At 54.5% G+C, this 17,070-nt stretch overlaps 2 protein-coding genes across 8 annotated transcripts in view; one reads left to right on the top strand and one right to left on the bottom strand.

Annotated features, from left to right (window-relative positions):
- Positions 1–3,393, top strand: part of ZNF687 (zinc finger protein 687) — a 30,855-nt gene extending 27,462 nt beyond the window's left edge. For all 3 annotated transcript variants that reach the window (XM_030024473.2, XM_030024474.2, XM_041126297.1), the window contains exon 9: positions 533–3,393. In XM_030024473.2, the coding sequence (XP_029880333.1) occupies positions 533–1,006 (474 nt within the window). In that variant the 3' untranslated portion in view covers positions 1,007–3,393. The remainder of the gene's footprint in view (positions 1–532) is intronic.
- Positions 3,394–3,729: 336 nt separating this feature from the next.
- The window catches only part of PI4KB (phosphatidylinositol 4-kinase beta), a 29,017-nt gene continuing 15,676 nt past the window's right edge, over positions 3,730–17,070 (bottom strand). For 4 of the 5 annotated variants that reach the window (XM_030024485.2, XM_030024484.2, XM_030024487.2 and 1 more), the window contains 10 exons: positions 14,101–14,145; positions 9,459–9,686; positions 8,797–9,024; positions 8,486–8,595; positions 7,970–8,074; positions 7,143–7,266; positions 6,790–7,055; positions 6,515–6,647; positions 6,081–6,201; positions 3,730–5,316 (listed from right to left, as the gene is read on the bottom strand). In XM_030024485.2, the coding sequence (XP_029880345.1) occupies positions 5,135–5,316; positions 6,081–6,201; positions 6,515–6,647; positions 6,790–7,055; positions 7,143–7,266; positions 7,970–8,074; positions 8,486–8,595; positions 8,797–9,024; positions 9,459–9,686; positions 14,101–14,145 (1,542 nt within the window). In that variant the 3' untranslated portion in view covers positions 3,730–5,134. The remainder of the gene's footprint in view (positions 5,317–6,080; positions 6,202–6,514; positions 6,648–6,789; positions 7,056–7,142; positions 7,267–7,969; positions 8,075–8,485; positions 8,596–8,796; positions 9,025–9,458; positions 9,687–14,100; positions 14,146–17,070) is intronic. The other variant, XM_030024489.2, reaches the window with a different exon arrangement.

Here is a 17,070-nt window from a genome sequence, read left to right as displayed (position 1 = left end):
TGGAGCCTTGTGGAGGTTTCAGGCAGGGTTGAAGGCATCGCTGTGAGTCCTGATCCTGGTTTACTCTTGCCTCCACGCCTCCTGCAGTGCTTAGGACTGGCAGCTCCTCCCGCTGTGAGGCTCAGCGCCTGCTGGGTGGGTGCGGTCCCTGTCTGGGCACAGCTTGCCTAGCTCCTGCCTCTCCCTGCCGGCAGGGCAGGGACTGAACTTGGCTGGCTCAGCCTCTTGCTGTGTGCTGGGAGAAAAGGCAAAACATCCCGTCTTGCTTAGAGCTTGCGCAGGAGCCACCCCAGGCTGCGAGGGGCAGAGGCACCTGGCACGAGGGGTACAGGCAAGTCAAAGGCCATTGTGGGAGCCCCTTGGCTGGGATTACCGGCAGGGGCACAGCTCTTGGGGCCGGCCAAGGCCTGTTCAGCCTTTATCTGAGCAAGTATCTGTAGGAGCCCGTTGGGAAATCCCTGAGCAGGTTGGGTTATGCCAGGAGCTGCTCGAATCGGGCACCCGTTAAAGCTTAGCCAAACCGTTCCCGCAGGTGTCCAGTCGGAAGCGGAAGCTGTCCTCGGATGAGGGCGACTCGTGCAGCGAGGAGCCTGACAGCACCACCCCTCCCTCCAAAAACCCCAAGGGCGACCGCAAGGCCCCCTTCCGGTGCCGAAAATGTGGTTACCTCGCCAGCAGCTCAGCTGACTTCCAGGAACACATCCCCCAGCACCGGACTGACGAGAGCTCCCACCAGTGCCGGGAGTGTGGGCTCTGCTTCACCTCCCAGGTCTCCCTCAACCGCCACCGCTTCATCACCCACAAGAAGAAGAAGGGAGTGAGCGAGATGGAGGAGCCGGGGCCCCGGAGCCCCCTGGAAGGAGGCGCTCAGCACGCGGCCGACGGCAAGCTCTCCTGCAAGGTGTGTGGACGGTGCTTTGACAGTCAGCTCAACCTCAAGACGCACTTCCGCACCCACGGCATGGCCTTCATCCGTGCCAGGCAGAACGCGAGCCCTGAAAACTAGGGCCCCGGCAGAGGGGGAACGGGACATGTATATAATCAGCACAGAGCTCTTTGCAACACAGGCTGCCAGTGCCCGCCTGGGCTCCCCCTTCCTCCCTCCCTCCTCCTGGGCAGCATTTCGACGTGGGGTTGGATCAAAGAGCCATGAAGAGAGACGACAACCTGGCTTGCACAATCCGGCCTGACTGCCTGTGCCTGGCTTGCTGAATTGGCTCGGCTGGCGTCCCCCTAGGCCGGGGGGCTCGGCCCACCCTGGTTTGTGGCCAAGAGCTGGAGGAAGGCAGGATTTCAGCTGCCTTATTGTACAGGAGGTGAAGGGCAGAGTCTGGACTTGCTGCCCTGCTCTCGGGGAGACCAAATGGTTTGTTCACTGTTCGCTGCTCTGTCCTCACGTGGGGACATGACCCACCCCACAGCCGCTCGTGTCTGCGGGGAGGGACGGTGGCCTTCCTCTTATGGGGACAAGGACGGGAGAGTGACACCTCCCACTCCGTGGCTGCTGTTGGCAATCCTGAGTCACGGGCTCTTCTTCTACACCGTGGGTCTCTTCCCAGCCACTCTGTCCGGGAGGTGCCATGCTGGAAGGGAAGCCTGGCCGAGGCAGGGGCAGCCCTGGGGGAGCGCTGGAGCTGGGCGGGACCTGGGGACCAGGGGAGACTTCTCCATCGCAGGACAGAGATGTCTGTGCTGACAATGACATCACAGCAAAATCCGCCTTTATTTTTTTTTTTCTTCTTTCCCTTTTGAATGTTGCTTATTTTGTATTTTGCCGGGAGCCGTGGGAAGAAGCAGATTCCAGACTCATGGCCGGTCTCCGTCGTCACAGAGAGACGACCCAGCCCCTCCTTGGCTCTACTCACCTGCCAGCGGTGCGAGGTCCCTCGTCACGTTCACTTGCACTAACTCGAGGCGGTGCCGGCCTTTGGACGCTTGTCGCTTCGTGCCCCAGGATGGCTGCGCTTGGGGCCCCAGCTGGCAGCCTTCCCCGGGGAGGAGGAGGAAGAGATTTTCGTTTGGCAGAGGAAAAACAGAAGCCAAAAAAAGGCCTCTGGGCGAGATCAGTGCGAGCCTGGCGGCACCGTGACACGCCCCCCAGCACCACGAAGCTGCACCGAGGGGGTAAATCTCCCCATGCCCTGACCAGGATCTGTGCGGGCCATGAGGAGGGAAAGCCGCTGCCGAATCCCGTTACAGACTGAAACGCTGACGGTGAGTCTTGGGGGGGCTTTTCCCAGGGGCACTGGTGTCACCCACTGCCACCACCACCCCCACCCCCCACGCCCCCTTCCTGCCCAGCTCTGGGGGTTGAGAGCTCTGCTACCGCCTGGCCTGCAGGCGGCTTTGTGGCTGCTCCTCTTCCTCGGCAATCCCCTTCACGGGTGCAGAGCGGCTCAGGACCACAGGGCTGGACCAAGCTCCCCCTTGGCCACTGTGAACCACGTCCCCGCACTCATGCGTGTGTGAGAGCTCGGCCCCGGCACAGCAGGGTCTCGCCTGCACGGGGCTGTCCCCGTGTCCCCCCCATTACCTTTGGGGAAGGAGAAGAAAACAGCCAGAAAAGAAACTTTCTACTTTTTCTGTTCGTTTAGCGCCTGTGCTTGGGGTAGGGTGTTTGTGTGAGTAATTATTTCAGTAACTTAACCTTGGGCTCCTTATTTCCTTGTGAATAACCTCTAACACGCTGTGTAAAGTTGTATCATACACTAAAAGTGACAAAAAAACCAAACTACTGTTGTGATTTTGGGTTTTGTTTTGGTTTGGGTTTTTTTTTTTATTTTCTGGGGTGGGGAAAGCTGGTTTGCCAGGGTTGGGGTTGGGTTTCTTTTTTTTTTTTCCCTTTTTTTTTTTTCCTTTTTTTTTTTTTTCTCCTTTTTTTTTAAGTGCAAAGGGGTAATCCTCCCCTTCGCTGCAGGTGGATTCAGCTGAATGGCACACACAGAGGCGGGGGGGGGCAGCTTTTGAAATAAAAGGAGAAAAAATAAAAGCAACCAGCTGTTCCCACAGCCCCTGGGTCAGGTCACCCCCCCCCCCCCCCCCCCCCCCGGCGCTGAGCCTCCCTGCTGCTTCCCCCACCTTCACCTCCCTGACCCCCCCCTCAGCTGTATCGCGTGGGGCTGTGAACGTGTAAATGATGTTTAATAATAGAGAAGAACCTAAAGTTTCTACGAGTTTTAGAGGAAGGAAACAAAACAAATTGCTTTGTAATCTTGGTTTTCAAGCACTTCAGTGCCTTTAGATTGAATTCTGTTAAAGCGGGCAGGGGGGGTGTCTGTACACTTGTTTTTAGGGGTTGCGATTATGCTACATTAAAACTACGGGCACTGCAAGAGGCTCTCAGGTATCCTTTATTCTTGTAGTAATAATGCAATTAAACTTTTAGTGGTTTAACCCCTGCTGTGCCCTGTCTTGTTTACATGGCCCCGCGTGGGTCCCAGGAGGGGCTCTGTGTCCCCCACCCCGTCGCAAAGCTGTTGGTCCTGCCCCAAAATGGGGGTGGAAGGGGCTGAGTGCCCCCCCCCCTTCCCTCCCTGCTGCCCCAGAGAGGCCTTAGGGCTGCTCTGAGCCCCTGCCCCCAGCAAAGCTGGTGGGGTGGGGAACCCCAAAATGAGGTCTGTGATTGCCTCTGACCAAGGCTTTAGGGTGCCCTTGGCCTGGGACCCGCCCCCTTCAGTCCCTGATTACCCCCCCCCACCCCCAGTGGTTCCTGGCCACTGGCAGCCAGCATTTTAAAATAGAATTTTTGTTTTTTAATGCTAAATAATCAACATGACAAATAATTAGTGCTAAACAAAGAGACTGAGGACATCGGGGTTACAGGCCGGCGCGCTGGGTGAGGGGAGGCACCAGGAGCGACAGCCACAGAGGGGACAAGGGCTGGCGGGGGTGTCACCATCTGACCAGCAGGACGGGCTGAGACTGGGGGGGACAGGGGGTGCAGGGGCGTGTGTGTGTGTGTGTGGGGGGGTGTCACTGCTCTTAAAGCAAAGAAAGAGGCTGGAGAATGGGGGGGGGTTGCAGGGGGCCCCTTGGAGCCTAGGCACCTGGGGGGCGGTTAAAACTTTTGGGCTGCCACGTCCTCCTTCCTTCCTTCCTTCCCCTGGGGCTGGCAGCGCCAGGCTCCTTCTGCCCTCCCGTCCCATCCCAGGAGCATCTCCTGGGCAAACCCATGCCAGGGCTCCAGGGGAGGGAAAGCCCCCGCCACCAGCCCAGCTACAGCTGCCCAGCCCCTGCCTGACACTTGAAGGCAAGGAAAAGCAGACAGAAATTATTGCAAGGGGGGGGGGGGCAGGGAGAAAGCTTCACAGTCCCAAATTCCTGGAACAGAGTCAAAAAAAAGAAATAAGAAAATTGCTCAAAAGGTGCAGGAGGCAGCGCCAACACCCCAGGTGGGCACCAGCCTCGGGGGAACCCAACCTTGATGTACCGGCCATGGGTGCTACAGGATGGTGCTGGAGCAGTGACCTATGCTGGGTGGGATGAGGGGAATTTCAGCTTTCATTAAAAGGTGGGGAGGGGGGAAAGGGGGGTACGAGAAACAAAGAAAGGGGCCAAGGGTGGGAGCTGAGTAATGCTGAGGCCGCGGTGGAGGAACATGCAGGGAAGGGCCATCAGGGTTCACCGCCGCTGCCTTCAAGTGGTACCGGCAGAAGGGTCAAGTCACAGCAGACACCAAAGGGTGGGGGCCAGGCCCACCCCCCCCGGTCCCAAACATTTCATGAGATTGTGGGAGAGTTCACAGGACACCAATGGGCGTAATACTGACGGGAGGAAGAGGCAGCAGCATGGGGGTGAGCGCTACCCCCATGTCCCGAGGCCCTTTGCTGGCTTTCACCTGGCCACTGCCAGACCCTGCGCTTGCATGACAGCAACGGTTACTGCGTGATCCGTTTCGCTTTGATTTTTTCAGGAGTGGGTTTTTTCCTGCTTCGACTGCTTCAGGTTTTTTTTCATTTCTTTTTGTTGAGGAGTCTTGGCAAAAGCAGCCCCAGGAAGATGCTGAGACTCGGCCTCCTTTTTTTTTTTTTTACTGTCGAGGACCGAGACCTCTTCCCCGGGGCAAAGCTCAGGCCTGGGCCGGGTGCGGCAGCAGGCACAGAGCTGGTCTGGGAGAGGGAGGCCCTCAGCGCCATCACATGATGCCATTGGTGAGGTACTGGAAGCCATCGTAGAGCTTGGTGGTGATGGAGCGCATGCTGCCGTCCACCATCTGCTCGATGAGCAGCTGCAGCTGCTCTTCCGTCATGTTCATGTGAAACCGCTCCTTCAGGTTGCGGATGGTGCTCGAGCCGTGGAAACAGGGGAGCTGCGACCCTGCAGGGAGGGAGGAACAGGGTTTGGCGCGGGGGGGGACAGGACTGGGGCGAGCACAGCCCGCAAGGGCTTGATGGCTTCCATCCAGCATGGCTGTCGCTGGCTCTGAGGCTGGTTTGTGGCACAGGGATTTCCCGGTAGCTGCCAGGCGGTGTCAGGGTTAGTCACAACCCGCTGCCATGGAGCACACCGGTGCCACAGCTGAGCCAGGAGCATTTATGGCCTGTTCCCACACCGAGGGAATGACAACCCCCCTTCCCTTGGGTGTGTTTTAGGCTTCCCTGGGGCACAATGGTGCTTGGCCATCGCCACAGGCACCTTTCTGCTCCCTTCCTGCTCCGCAGCGCAGCCCAGGAACACCCCACACCCTTCGAGATCCGAGAGGTAAAGGAGGGCTGGGGGGGAACACACCCTCCCTCTCCCCCACCAGGAAACACTTGCCCTGCTCAGACCAACCCGCTCTGATCCATGCAGCGCTCACACCTCCAACACAGCCGGGTGAATGCAGGAACCCCTTGGCTTCACGGGATCCAGTGTGCCCCAACCCCCTTCCCTGAGCCAGGAGCTCCCCCTGCAGACCCCAGACCCTAGCAGGGCTGCCCAAAGCCTCTCCTGACTTCTCCAGGCGCTCTCCAAACCCCACGAGCTTTCCTCTGTGCGCTGAGGGTCACTGAGCCATTTTTGAGCGATGCTCTATACAGCCTGGACCCACACGTGGCACCACTGGGGAAGACCCGGCTCTGATCCCCTCTGGATGCCCTTACCTTGCTGCATGATCTCCACGATCTGCACAACTTTATCCATGTGCTTTCGGGCAGCGATGAGACCCTGCAGCATCAGCATCTTGTAGTAGTTGAACATGTCCCCGTCCAGCCCGCCCATCACCTGGAAGGGAGAGGCTGTATGGGTGGAGGCCAGTGGATGGAGAAGCTTTAGGACAACAGTGTGCCCCGAGCAGAGGGACTGTCAACAGGAGGGGCACAATGGGATTTTTTTTAGGGAATTTCACTTTAAGTGAACCCACACAGCAAACAGAGCGCCTCCAGCTTTCAGCTCATCAGCTGGGTCCCAAGAGCAGCTCGGCTGAGGCTGCAGAGCTGGCCAAGAACTGCCACGGTGTCAACCCAGCTGCCAAGGGATCGACTCTGCCACCCGACACTGGGATCACCCCTCACCATCACGTCCCCCGCTCACTTACATCTACAAATTCTGTGGTGAGTTTGAAGGCAGATGTCTCAAAGCCAAGATTCCTGGGGGAGCTGGAGAGGATAAACCCAAAATCGATGTGGATTATGTGTCCATCCGCATCCAGCAAGATGTTGCCGTTGTGCCTGCACAGGAGAGGGATAACTTTCCATTGAACTTTGCAAGCGCATAAATGGCAGCACTCTCTGCTCCCAGGATTTCCCTGCTGTACCCAGGGACAAAATGACAAATCCTGGTAGAAGACACAGCTACGGCGTGGGGACCCACCTGTCCTTGACTTGCAGTAGGTAGCACACCAGGCAGTAACCGGCACAGCTCTGCACAAAATTCCTCTGGGCTGTCAGGAAGGATTCGGTATTGTAATTGCCATGTTCCTGCAGGAAATAATCCAGCAGTGAAAGCAGGGATTGCTTCTTGATTTGGTGGATGGACACAGCATTCACAACTGGCTCAATCATGCCGCTGTCGGCGGAGATGACAAGGATTTTGTATGGCTTGATCCAGAGCGGGACACGCTCCTGTTCCCAGATGGACTGTGGAAGAGAGCGACAAAAACCTTCAGGATCCAGGGTGGCCCCACGCAGCCGCGGACCCCGTGGGCACCCCCTCTCCCCTCTCACCTGCAGCTGCTTGAGGACCTGGAAGGCGAGCAGCTCCTGCCGGAGGTCATCCCCGCACTTGACAATGACAGAGAGGAGGCGCCAGGAGGGCAGGTGGCCGTAGGGGGACCCTTCTCGGATCCTCCTGCAGGGAATGGGCAAGGATGGGAGCATGAGGAAAGGGAGGGTGGGCAGCAAGTCAGCCTGGAGGTCTCCCATCAGGGGTTTGGGAGCAAGGAAAGCCTCTGGAGATGCAGCAGCTCTGCTCAGTGGGGACTCCAGCAGAACGAGCTCCAGGGCCTAGGACTGCAAGAACTGCACATCGAGCCCTCACCAAACTATGGTGCAAATCTTACCTGAGCCACAAGCTGTCTCTGGGAACAGCAGAAAGAAATTAACTCTCCCTGAATCCCCCAGTCTCTCCATCAGAACTGTGTGGACAAGACTACCCCAAACCCATAAAGCCCAGAGGACTCTCCCTTTTGCTCAAGGAGAAATTTGGGGGTTGGACGTACAACTCTGATAGCAAGAACACGAATGAGTTTATTTTGGGACAGGCCAAACTCTTTTGACGTAAAGGATGCCTATAAATACCTGGTAAAGCCCCTCAAAGCCTAACCCAACAGCAGCAAATCTGCCCTGGATTTTCTCTCTCTGCCGGCACACCCACTGCTTGCTGCCCTCCGCCTCCCTGTGTCCTGAGTCAACACACCCACCCTGGGGACGAGCAGGGCCTAAAGTCGAGGCCACGGCTGTTTACTGGGCAAATCAGAGAGCAATTTCCCTGGATTTCCAGGACGTACAAAGTCCCTGCAGCACTGAGACCAACCCAGCACTTCCAGCCCTACCTGACTTTCTCCTGCCAGGGCTCCTTCAGGGCGACAGCAGACGGGTCCTCGGGGTCCCTCTTGAAGGAGGTGGGGGTGTGTGCCAGCTGCTCCGAGAGCCGCCGTCTGCAAGACAGAGCTTTTAAGCAGCGAAACCCATTGTTGAGGGAGAAAGTGGCATCACCACACACACCCAGAGCCTCTTCGATCCAAAGCACTTTACGAAGCTCATGGGTTCACTCTAAACCCCAAGCCAGGGCCACGTCCACTGCTTCACCAGCAGGGAAGATGCCAGTGGCTGAGCAGAGGAGGCTGCACCAGCCCAGAGCATCTCTTACATGCCTCTATTTAGGGCTCTCATAAACTTCCACTGCCCAGAGTTTGCACAGCCCCTCCTTAACCCATGCAGATGTTTTTTCACCAGGAATCCAGCAGAGAAATTTTGCACGCCCCCGCCTCTTTGCATCTTTGCATCTGAACTCATAACCCACCCCAATAAAGCCACTGCCTGGGCTGCGCTTGCCATGCCAGCCTCACCTGATGTCTCCAGCAGCAATGAACACAGGCTCCCTGCTCTCCTGGCTGGTGATGCTGTCCACAGAGAACTGGGAGATGTTGTCACAGCTGTTGGTGTGAATCTCTGGCAGCTGGAAGGGGAAAGGTGCGAGAGGTGGGATGTAATGGCTACTGAAGCGCAATTCCCACTCATCTTTTACCCCAGGCAGGAGCTGGGTTGGCATGGGCTCCTCGAAGGGCCTTCCCGTCCTGCAATGCTGCTGCACCGGGTCCCGGCAAGCATCTTGCAGCGCCAGCAAGGGACAAGCCCTGCCTGGCACCCCCGGCCTCACCTCCACCTGCAGCTCCACAATATCATCCACGGACCAAGCCTCGTCATCATTGTCATAGTTGGGGACGGTGGTGAAGCTGCTGGTCCTCTGCTCGTGCGTGATCCCGCACTCAGGGAGGTTCTCGGCCGAGCGGGTGCTCCGGATGCGGTTCTCGGGGATCCGAGCGGGCACATTCGCTGTGTCGAAATTGTCACATTCAAGTACTTCAACGTAGATTAAATAGGGAGCCTGCAGGAAGCAAAACCAAGCATTAGCAGGGCACAGTCACTGCAAGTGCCAGGCAGCTACAGGAGGCAGCACGATGCTCTCTGCTCTTGCAGGGTGTATGCTTTTCCTTTTTGGCATATGGTTTTTGGGGCAGAGCCATGCTTTTCACTAGATGTGGAACAGCGTCCAGGGCAGGGCTGGACCTCCCAGAGACTGCTACAGCACACGTTTCAGAGGACAGTTACTCTCAGGGGTATGTCTTCCCCTCCCAGCTGCCTGCACAGAGTTTTCTCCCCACTGCTCCCAGCCCTGGAAGCGGTAACACTACTCTTGGGACCCTGGAGATGTCCTAAGCACATGCTCAAAGCATTTCTTTCACTAGATGCTCAAACAGGGGCTGTGGGCAGGACAAAAATCTGCCTTTCGAGGCAAAACTGTTCTCCGATCACTCGTACCTTGTCCTTGGAGTTGAGGACGACTGCCTGGGTGTGGGGCACCCGTACCACGTGATGGTCGAAGCCAGCCGTTGGGAGCCAGGCACGCGCCGGCAGCTTGTGGTTCAGCAGCGAAAGCTCCGAAATGAGCCGTTGGGTCTTCTGCTCTTTGGTTGGCAAGGTGGCCAGGCGCTTCCCGATGGCGATCAGGGATTTGATGAATTCTCTCTCAGGGGCGAGTCTGACAGGCTAAAAAAAGGTTTAGGGAAGGAGGGTGGGGGAGGAAGTGTTATAAAAGCAGCAGGTTGATAAGACACCGGCAGTTTTGCAATCGGGCTCTGCAGTCTAAAAGCACCGGGATAAACTCCAGATAGAGAAGGAGGCTCTTCCCATCCCACTCTCTTCCCCACTCTTGGATGATACTCCTGTGACCGGAGAGCTGGGCTCATTATCCAGGAGCAGAGCAGGGCAGGATAAAAGCACTTTTTCCCCTGCTGCTGTCCTGTCCAGAAATCCTCCTCCCCAAAACTCCGGAGCTCACGTCCCCGCAAAACCCCTGGGGCCCCCAGGGCCACAGTGGCCAGGAGCCCGCAGCCAGCAGAGGGAGTGCAAATCGGCCTCATCCCAGGCTTGGCGTTGGGTGTTTTGTTGTGTCCTCATCCCAAAGCCTCAATCCTGGCTCAATTCAACCATTTTGCAAAGATCAAACTGCGATTTGGGAAGCCCCTTAGACCCAGGAGGCCCCCCATACCCCACAGCTTAAGTCAAGCTCTCTGCTCGACTTTTTCAAGCTTTTAAATCAGAACAACAAACGATTGTGGCTGATTTTGCCATTTAAGATGCAGAATTAAACTTGCAAAGTGTTTACTGTACAATCATGCTGGAAATGCACATGCAAGGAGCTACGGAGCGTGAGAAAAGGAAGCAAAGGAAAACATCAGAGAGCCAGGAATGGCTGCACGGCAAAATAAAGGGATGGTAAAAAGAGGACAAGGATCAGTCTGGTGGTTCCCTTTTGGGAAAGGGCAGGTGGGAAATCATTTGTATCTGTAGTCCACGTCAAAAACCCTTCCAAACTCAGGGGTAAGTGCTGTCCTCTCCTCCATCGTGCTCTGCTCTCCTGCCCACTTTGCTAGCGAGCACAGCAGAGGCATCCTCAGGACAGGAGGAAGCATTTGCACAGCATCTAAGCCAGTGATATCGCTTTCACCTACCAGGCAGAGGATAAATATTTAAAACCCTGCACCAGCTGATGCTCTGTCCCCCGACGGGTTGGAAAGTGCCTGGTCCCAGCTGGACCCTGCTCTGCCTTGGCTCCTGCCACCCAGCCCACCCTGCACCCCAATGCTTCCTTGACCTCCGGGACCGTTTCCCTCAATTGCATTTAATCCAATTTCTGCAAAGAGCAGAACAATATTCAACAGACACTCTGCTCCTTCCGACACCTCTTCCCATCCGCTCCCATCAAACCGCGATGGCTGCGATGTCCCTATTCCTCTAAGGGCCTTGTGCTCTCTGGTCGATGCAGGTTTCCAGATTTGGCACTTAGTTGATAATGTCCCCAAAACAGCTCTGTGCCCCCTCACCCACTCTGAGGTCTCTGTGCATTACTTGTCTCGGCAGAATAATTTAATGACAGAGTCACTGGTGAGAATTTGGGATTGTGCCCAGGCAAGGAGGTGCCCACATGCAGGAGCAGATTGCAAGCAAAGTCCTCCTGATTCAGACTTATATCAATCGGCATATCGCAAAGACAGGCATTTTTTAAACCCCTTCTTCTCCAGGGATCCCAAAGCATCTCCTGATGCATCTTCTCCCAGTTTCACAGTGAGCAGAGCAAAGCTGTCCCGACCCTGGGAGCACCCTGCCGCCTCCGTGACCCATTCTGCACCTCTGCTGTTCATGCTTCAGTTGAAAACCTTCAGGTCTCAGCTCCTCCAGCCTGAAACACGTGGCTGGGAAATGTCTTCCCATCCCACTGCACTCCGAAGCCATCCCACTGAGCTCTGCTCCAGTCTTTGGTGTTATCGGGGGACTCGGCATGGGAAGTTTCGCATCCTGTTATGGAGAAGCAGCTTTGGAAACGGCATCAGCTGAACCGGGGCCGTCCCTGGCCTGAGCCATCGCAGGAAACGCTGTCTCCAGCCTGCCCAAAGAGCCCATCATGCTGAAGCTGGGCTGCGGAGGGCTGCTTTTGCCCCGCCTCATTAATATCAGGGTCCTGAAGCCAAGCAAAGAGAGAGGACGGGAGATGCTCTTCCCTCATCCGACCACCCCAAGGATTCTTCTGTTGCTCTGAGCCAACATAAATATTTACTTTCTACCATTTACTGTCTACTACAGCAAAACATTTCACTGGCAGGGCTTTGAAAAAAAAAAAAAATTCCTGCTCTTAAATTAGGCAGGGCTTTGTGTTTATGTTTTGCTAAGACACACTCCAGGAGCATCTTTCTCCCCACATGGTTTAAAACACTTCCCAGGACTGGGCAGGGACAATGATACAGATGTGTTTGTGGCTAAAGGACTGGCAGAGGAGGGAGACCCAGCTTCGGCCAACAGCTTCAGAGTGGTGCTGGAGGTGTCATGACATGGTGAACGGGCAAGGCTGGTCCAGCTCCGCACAACCATCACATCTGGGCAGTTTTGTCTGGGTGAGGTTTAAGCATCTCAAAAAACAGGGGGGTTAATTTGGGACACTTTCCAGCCTCAGTTGCCAAAGTGCTTTCTGCTGTTCTACCTACCTTTACCCTGACATCCCACCTCTCCCCTGCTCAAACCACCACAATTTGTCATTTCAGAGCTTTATACAGAAAAGTTGTGGCAACCCCCCATTTCTACTGTCCATGGTCATTCACTCCACAGGAGTGAGACCCACCTGATCTACTCAGAGTTGGAAACTACTCAGCAGTGCAGAGCAGGGCTGCTACCCGGTCCCTTTAGCTTCGCTGCCTGCCAGGAGGACTTCAGCATCAGCGCTGATAACCAATACCTGGCATGATTTATAAATGCCTCGACCATTCAGCTCAGTGAGGTGCCTGCAGCAGGTTTCTACATTTGGCATAAATGCTTGCAAAGAGCCCCAGCTGCTGCAATAACCATCTGCTGTGGATAAACAACCTGGGTGTGCAAAGCCTGGAAGAAAAGGTCTCCTGCTACATGGCAGAGGAATGGGCGCTCGCTACCACCTGGCCCCAGGTGATGGCAAGACGGGTGACATGGTCAAGGCGGATGAGGTGATGGCAACAACCATCGCCACAGCCCGAGGACTGCAGGATGCTTCTGTGACATCCTGGGACTGAGGAGCCTCAAGAGCTCTACCGGTGCCAAGCCTCAAAAAGCCACCGGAGGAAGAGATGTCACTGCCTTTGCTGGGAGGAGCAGGAGGGGGAAAAAAAAAAAGCAACATAAGTCAGGTTGGGTGGCAAACTGGGACTCAGAGCCTGGTGTCCTACCTCCCACCCAACCACCAGTACCCATGGCTGCCCAAGCACCCTACTGTCCCTTGCACCCTTAAAAAGAGTGGAGTTGGAGGAGTTCTATAAAAAATGAAAGGAGGAGTCTCCATTGGGGTGGTCTTAGGGGTAAAAGCCTTGTGCCTGGCATCTGTCCACAACCGCAGCATCAATGCTCCTGCCTGCCTTCCTGCCCGCACCATGCCACGCGTACAAGGTGTGAAAATTCTCCCTCTGAAGGGACAGAGGAACAAGAGCTGTGTACGTGTCAAATAACTCTTTATAAAGGCTAAAGAGGCTGGAGTTCACCATACAAACCCTGTCCTGGAGGATGGGGGCTACGGAAGGCACCGCTGCCAGGGTTAAGTAGTTTTGATCATGGACTACATATTCAACATGTGGAAGCCCACTGGGAATCCCAGATGGAGAAGACACACCCACCGGCAGGAAAACAACACAGATGAGGAAGATGCTATTGATTAAAAAAAAAAAATAATGAAAAAGGCTCATTTTGAAAGAAAAATGCTCTATTAGGGAAATGCTGGGTTTTGATTGAAAGACCAAAGTTTAACACACAGAAGGGGAAAAATAATGATTTGTGGAAAAAGCAAATTAAATCCCATCTGGCAGAGAACTTTTAAGTAAAATTCAAGGAAACAGCATTTCCTCTTTCATCTGCGGACGCCGCCACGCAAAGGTCAGTGACTGCTCAGACCAAAATTGGCAGCATCAGCCAAGTCCCTCCCCTGCCTCCATTTGTCGGTGGTACGAGGGTTTTTCTCTCCCTCGCTGCCTTTTTTGGGGGGGGGGGGGGGGCAGGGAATGAGCACCCAGGGCACCCCCCAGCCCCTCGAGTTTTTCTGCTTTATTTTAGCCAAACTGGTGCAAGCAAATTTGCCCAAAGCTCCCTTTCCACAGGCATTTCGCTGAACAAGCAGGAAATGTTCAGACGAAGCTGGCACCGCCACGACCCCGGCTGCTGCGGCACGAGAAATGGCCAGCACGGTGCCAGCAGCAGTGGGGAGAGATGCTGGCTTTGCCCTCGCTGGGGGCTCAAGCGGTGCAGACATTGGGGGGGGACGGCTGGGGACCAGAGCTGCTTGCGGTGCATCGCCGGGTGCCAGAGTTTAGTATTTTCGTGGCAGAGAGGAAATGCTGCTGTCGCGGGGAAGGCAGGCAGCCCGGGCGCAGGAACGAAACGGGCCACTTACGGGAGAGAATGACTTATCAAGACTTTCCGTACTCGAGGAGAGCTCCTGGGAAACGGAGGAAAGGGGGTTTGTTGGCAGTTTTGGGTGGTGGTGTTTGTTTAAAAGGAGAGAGAGGAAGGAGGGAAAAGGGGAGAAAAAGCAATAGTTTAGCTCCAGGTTCATAACGATCACTTTTCATTTAATTATTTTTTTTTTTTCCCCCACCCCATCGTAATTTTGCTGCCTTTTACTGTTGGATAGGAAGCGGCACCTAAACTGGCACATGATGCTTCCAGAGTAACGCGACAACAATTTCACGGGTCTAAACCAGAGCCGCCTCTGATCGAGGCCGCTTATGGTGGTACCAAACAGGGAGCAGGACTCACAGCTCATTGGCAGATCCTACCACTAAACGCCCATAAAATCCCCACAGATTTTCCCCATTTACATCCTTTAAAATATTCTTCTATCCCAGAAGTGTAACTAAGGTTTCAGCTCTGACTTTCTTGGCTTAAATCAGCTGCAGAGGTGGGAGCTGCTAGGGCAGGCAGGGATGCTCGTGCTGATATCTACCCTGAGACCAGCCTCTCTCCATCAATAAAACACTTTATTTTTCTCTCCTGGACTCTAGTTTAGCCTCTAATTTCAGCAGATAAAATTAACCCCATGGAAACTGTCCTAAAAATTAAAAACCCCAACAATTAAACTATTTTCAAGTTGACAAGACCATTTTCATCAGCAGAGGGGTTATTTTATGAAGCGGCATCCCTGTGCAGCCAAGCAAACCTTGCGTACCACGAGCACGAGCCATCAACCACGTTTTCCTGCAGCCACCAAAAGCTACCCTGTGCATCCAACCTAACAGTGATTTCCTTCTCTATCCCAGATGTCCCATGATTTCAGCAGTGCCATGCTTAGAGCCCATAAATCCTTTATTTTCATGCCAAAAAGAGATAAAATGGAGCTTCACACCCTTAGGAGCGGTGTGTAATTGGTTTTAAAATTCACTTCCCCAAAAGAAACAAACAGGTTTGGGTTTAGTATGTTAGTTACAGGGATACGCTAATTCCACCAGGCTTAGTCTCACCATAAGAAATAACAGCATTTACATTAATCTCTTCTGTGTGAACACATAAAAACCCTAACAGTGCTGAGACCCCGCAAGGCTCACCAAGAAAAAAAATATCTGGAGCCCAGAGGCTGCTCTGGGCTCACGTTGCTGCCTTCCTTCACAGGCACCAGACTCATTCCTGTATCTTAAATCAAGATATCAACACATCTATCAGATGCACTTTGCCCAGTTCAACTCCCATTAAAATAAACACGATTTCAAAAGCTCATCTTCTCATAGCATCCATGCATCTTCTGCTGTAAAGCAGATCTCATGGATGATCTGGTCTGCTCCTCCTTCACCTCTGGCAGCCATGAGCCTGGCACCTGCCAAGCTGAGCCAGGGCTAGACCCTGTCCCCAGTACATTTTCAAGCAGAGCCTATTCCACTAAAGCCATGCCAGTCTGCAATAATTGAGGGTAGTTTTCAAATTCTTCTTGGATTTAGGACCCAAGCTCCCAATTTTCATTTGAAAGTCTTAAATCAAGTCACACACAACTTGTCTAGCACAGAGGCGTGCCCTCTCCTTTGCCGTGCACAGCCTCTGCTCCCCAACAGCTTCACAAGCGGCACCTGCAATGACATTAGGTCTTCAATCTGGCTGGAAACTTTTAAAATTGATTTTTCAACTTTATCAAAAGATGCTGGCTCTGAAAATCGTAACTGTCGACTACAGGAGGTGGAGACTACCCCCCATGCAGGCATCACGCAGCTCAGCAAAACCTGCTGTTAAACCAAAGCCCTTCGGTGAATTTGAGGTGTCAGTGCATTAACACGTCTAAATGAAGGGTCCACCTTCAAACAAGGCAGGAATTATCTACTTGCAAAGTGTACTGAAAAATACCTGCAACACTGGAGCAGAAACAGCCGTGCTCGGGACAGCACCTGCAACAGCCTCCCCATGGAGATGGGAATGCTGGTGCGAACCATCACGGAGTAAGAAAGATGGAGCTCCCGCTGCCGTGTCCGAACTCTCCAGGCAAACCCACAGCTCGGCCTGTTAAAGCTTTGCTCTTCCTGAAGACAACCTACAGCGTTGGCAGTTTCTAAGCTGAGCCAGGCAGCTTCCAGCTTGCATGAGCCTAAAACCACCGAAGGTGCCCGTATCAATATGGACTCTGATCTCCAGAGGTTACTCGCACCGGGATTTTGCCGATTTCTCCCGGCTGTGGTGTGACGCACAGCTGCCAAAACCAGGGGTGTGCTGCACGGTACTGGGAAGCCAGCACGCTGCCGCCCCGTCGGCCTCATGCTGATGCAACAGGGGTTTGCACCATCATGCAGAAAAATGAGTCAGAGATGGCCCCAGGGGGGCAAGGCGAGTTCCTCCAAGGTTCAGCTCCGGGTCTGTCATTAAGCTGCTCCCCAGATGGAGCACAGCCGAGACCTCGGCTTTTTAACCTCCTCTCTGGGAAGGCTCCAGTATCTGCTGTGGCTCAAATCACCTGCTCACCATGCCAGGCGTGAGCAACAAAACCTGCTCGCAGCACGAGGCCTGGATCCAGAGAACAGGAATAACAAACTTGGAGGAGGAATTAAGTGCATCTTATTTTTTTGCTTAGCATCTAACCCTCTGACATAATCTCAGCAGCTCCCAACATGTTCAGAGCCTGTTCTTCCCCACCTGCCTGCGCTTCCAGCAATGCCATTTCATGGGCAGCTTCGCTCTCCAACTCTGAAGGATGACAAGCTGCAGGGACAGGAAAAGCTGGGGCAGAACTTGGCCTAAACCCACTTGCTTCACCCAAAGGATAAGGCTGCAGAAGGACCCGCTGCAGCCCCCCAAGGGCTCGGTCATTCCCTATTCCCCCATGTTCATCACAGCACGGCTCTGGTCCGGACACAGCAGGGTAGCCAGACCCACTGGCCACCCAAGGAAA

Source organism: Aquila chrysaetos, chromosome 9, assembly GCF_900496995.4.
Source record: "Aquila chrysaetos chrysaetos chromosome 9, bAquChr1.4, whole genome shotgun sequence".
Classification (NCBI taxonomy): Eukaryota; Metazoa; Chordata; class Aves; order Accipitriformes; family Accipitridae; genus Aquila; species Aquila chrysaetos.
The sequence above is the reverse complement of the archived record's forward strand: the minus strand, read 5'-3'. Positions and strand labels throughout refer to the sequence as shown.